We start from the raw sequence: 3,917 nt of genomic DNA, 5'->3' as shown, positions 1-3,917 counted from the left end.
GGTTTGCCCGTCGCTCAGGCTGGAGGAGGGCGGATCCCTCTCCTCGGGTCCCCTGTCAGTCATTGGCTCTCTGCGGTTTCCTTGGGGACGTGGCGCCGCCGGCTGCCCGGGCCTCCTTCCGGCTTGTTTAGAAGCTGCTGGGAGCGCTACTGGACCTAGAAGAACGGTGCTGAGGGAGCCGGCTGGCCGTTCGACCGGTGAGTGTGAGCATGGGAAGGCTGTGGGGCCGGAAGGGGAGGCGAGGGAAAGAGGAACTCCCATCCCGGCCACCTGGGGACGGCGGGTTCCTCGAGGACGTTGCCGGCCCTCTAGAACACCCGGCTCCCAGGGAACCGGGGTAGGGTCCATTGAGCCCCAGGAACGAGAACAAACGCATCTGGAGTGGGAGCCCGGGGAGTGGGTGGGCGCCATGGCTTCTCGTGAGGGGGAATGGGGGTATAGTCTCGTGGGCACTGCTGGAGATGAACCTGAAACCCAACCAACTCATTCCAGGCTGTAGACTTAGGAGATGCCGAGGACGAGGAGACTACCTTTCCAAGGCAAAAGGAAAAGGAGGTGACAGGCATTGAGACCACTGACGGGAACCCATGGCTAGGTAAGATTGCACACTTTATCCTCTGCTAGAAGCTCAGCTGGGGGCTGGCAGGCAGGTTGAGAGGCCTTGGGAGGTTGTTACAAGTGAGGTTTGCTTTAGGGCTGCATGTGGACTTTGCAGCCTGGTCAGATGGATGCAAAGAAGATCAGAGTTGCATTCTTTTGAAGGCGGATACAGCAGTACTTTTCAGCAGTGTCCCGGCGTGATTGAGTGAGTGCTTGCTCTGTTCTAATAATTGTTACTAGGTTGTAATGTTCTTTCAGATTTCCACTTGAGTGAGGCTAGGTGCCCCTTGAGGAGGTGAAACAAAAACACAAACAAAAAATTTTTTTTGTTTTGTAATGAACTTTGAAAACAGACTGAGGTGCTTTTGAATTAGTATGAAAAGTGAACTTCACAGTTGAATACACTTATTCATACATTATAATACTCTGAAGGTTTCAGAAAAGATTTATGTGGATATGTGGGTCAACTTGTAGCAAATGAGACAGTTGTCAAATAGAATAAATGCAGAAAGATGCAGGACAGTATACCTACTGGTGTAAAACCAAAGGAGTGGAGATACACACAAACACACATACACAGATATATTACCTTGATGGTATGTATTTATTCTTGTGTATGCATAAAGTCCATGATATTGCAAAGAGTCAGACACGACTGAGTGAGTGACACACATATACATAGAATGTCCCTGGGGAACAGTGAGATTGCAGAGAGTCAGACACGACTGAGCGAGAGACACACATACACACAAACACTGAGCGAGACACACACACACACACCCACACACACAGAATATCCCTGGGTGGGTAATAGTGGTTGCCTCTGAGAGGGAAATGAGGGGTTAAGGCATAAGACTCACTCTCCACTATATATCCTTTAAACTGATTTTTTTTTTTTCTTTACTGTGTGTATATGTTACCCATTAAAATAGTTTTAAAAATCAGTTAATAAATTTTGTCTCTTCTGTTTTTTTTTGACAGTATTCTTGGTGGGACTGTTGCAAGTGCTCTTCAATGTTATATGAGTTTGCACAGGGAGACTGGTGATCTTTTCATTAACATGAAGTTAGTTCTTTGAATTTCACCCCAAAGTGCAGGCTCTGGAAAGAGAGCAGAGAAGGCTTTTTTAGTTTATATAGTAAAAGCTCCATGAACCATATAGGTCCTTTTCTAAACTTTGAGACTAAATGAACATTTAGACTTCTGGTGGCATACATTTTTTTGTCTTTATTAGGAAGGGCTTTAACCTAGCTTTAAAACCATTTTTAGCACTCAATTGTAGAGACTTTTCTTACTAATGTTTGTCTTATTTCAGGATCAGTTTTTCCTTCCTCTGCCCAGCCTCCTGGTACTTCACTGTGCCCACAGTGAGCCCATTTTCCCGGCAGCGGGTGGCATTCCTAGGACTCTTCTTCATATCCTGTCTCCTTTTACTTATGTTAATCATGGACTTTCGACATTGGGGTGCTTCATCACCACGAGATAGGCAATATGAAAGGTGAGTCAGCTTTACATTGCTTTGACCAGCTTTGGCAGTGAAGTCATAAATATTTTGATAACCTGTTTAACATACTGCTACCTTAGGATGAGATGGTTAGATAGCATTACTGACTCAATGAACGCGAATTTGAGTGAACTCCAGGAGACAGTGAAAGACAGAGAAACCTGGGGTGCTGCAGTCCATGGGGTCACAAAGAGTTGGACACAATTTGGCGACTGAACAACAACCACCTTTGACTCTTTTGGGGAATACTGGGAAATACTGCACTTTTAGTTAAAACTGCATGCCACTTACTACATTAAAAAGATCTTAATCCCTATTTTGGCAGTGTTCAGTTCTGATTGAGAAATGCTAATGCTACCTTTTAACCATGAAAGGCATGTTTCTCTTTCCGTGTTTTGGTGGGCTGACTTAACTGGGTGCATAAATGTTTACAATTGTTACCTACTCTTGATGAATTGACCCTTTTATGGTTATTAAATGACTTTTTATCTTTGATTATATTCTTTGCTCTGAAATCTACTAGCCTGGTATTTCTATGGCAGTTTCAGCTTTCTTGTGATTAGTGTTAGCATGATAGATGTTTTTTCATTCTTTTAGTTTTAGCCTTTTAGTTTCTTTGTGTTTCAAGTGTGCTTCTGGTAGACAGAGTTCAGTTGAGTCTTTTTACCCAGTCTGACAATGTGTGCCTTTTATGTGGGCTGTTCAGGTTTTTCCATTAATCAATTATCTTCAGGGTTTGATCTATCTTGCTATTTGTTTTCTGCTTGGCACATCTGTTCTTTGTTTGTCTTTCCTCTTTAGCCCCCCTTTTTTTGAATACATTTTTTTATGATTCCATTTTATCTCCTTTGTTGTTTTGTTAGATATAATTCTGTTTTTTATTTTTTCAGTAGTTGCTTTATGGTTTAAGGCTTAGAGTATACATTTTTAACTTACTACTTCAAGTAATATACCTCTTCACACAGTGTAAAAACTTAACAACAGTGTACTTTCATTCTTCTCTTTCTCCTTGACCTTGGTGCTATTGTTGTCATACTTCTTACTTCTACATATGTTATAAGCTCTACCATACATTATTATTTTTGCCTTAAGCATTCAATTATTTTTTAAAGAGGTTTTTAAAAATAAGAAAAAAGGGCTTGTATATTTACCATTTCTGGGTCTCTTCATGCCTTTGTATAGATTTCGTATTTCCATTTGGTATCATTTTCTTTTTGCCTGATAGTCTTCCTTTAACATTTATAGTAGTATGAATCTGTGGTTGGTGAATTCTTTCAACTTTTATATGACTGGAAAAGTCTTTATTTTGCTTTCCATTTAAAAGAAATGTCCACTGAGTACAGAACTCTAGGTTGATCTTTTTTTTTCTTTCTTTACTTTACAGATGGTACGTCACTGTCTTCTGGCTTGTCTTCGGAGAGCTCTGTTGTCATTTTTCTCTTTGTTCTCTCTGTACATAATGTGTCTTCCTCTGGCTGCTTTTAAGGTTTTCTCTTTATCACTGGTTTTAAACAATTTGATTGTAATGGGCTTTGGTGTAGTTTTCTTCATGATTCTTATGTTTGTGATTTGTTTATTCTTGGGATTATGGATTTATAATTTTTAGTCAAATTTGGGAAAATGTTAATATTATTTCTTCAAATATTTTTCTATACTCTCCCACTTTTCCTTTGGTGTCTCCAGTGACATATGTTGAGTCATATGAAATTTTCTCACAGCCCACTTATGTTCTGCTCACTTTTTTTTTCCCTAGTCTTTTTTTCTCTCTCTGTTTTTCTGGATATTTTATACTGCTGTGCCTTCCAATTCATTA

At 40.6% G+C, this 3,917-nt stretch overlaps 1 protein-coding gene across 2 annotated transcripts in view; it reads left to right on the top strand.

Annotated features, from left to right (window-relative positions):
• The first annotated feature begins 44 nt into the window (after positions 1-44).
• The window catches only part of ENTPD7 (ectonucleoside triphosphate diphosphohydrolase 7), a 37,971-nt gene continuing 34,098 nt past the window's right edge, over positions 45-3,917 (top strand). For both annotated transcript variants that reach the window (XM_010859546.1, XM_010859545.1), the window contains exons 1-3: positions 45-197; positions 493-595; positions 1,916-2,098. In XM_010859546.1, the coding sequence (XP_010857848.1) occupies positions 588-595; positions 1,916-2,098 (191 nt within the window). In that variant the 5' untranslated portion in view covers positions 45-197; positions 493-587. The remainder of the gene's footprint in view (positions 198-492; positions 596-1,915; positions 2,099-3,917) is intronic.

Source organism: Bison bison, unplaced genomic scaffold, assembly GCF_000754665.1.
Source record: "Bison bison bison isolate TAMUID 2011002044 unplaced genomic scaffold, Bison_UMD1.0 scf7180017864456, whole genome shotgun sequence".
In the NCBI taxonomy this organism is placed as follows: Eukaryota; Metazoa; Chordata; class Mammalia; order Artiodactyla; family Bovidae; genus Bison; species Bison bison.
This window is presented reverse-complemented; position numbering and strand designations above follow the sequence as displayed.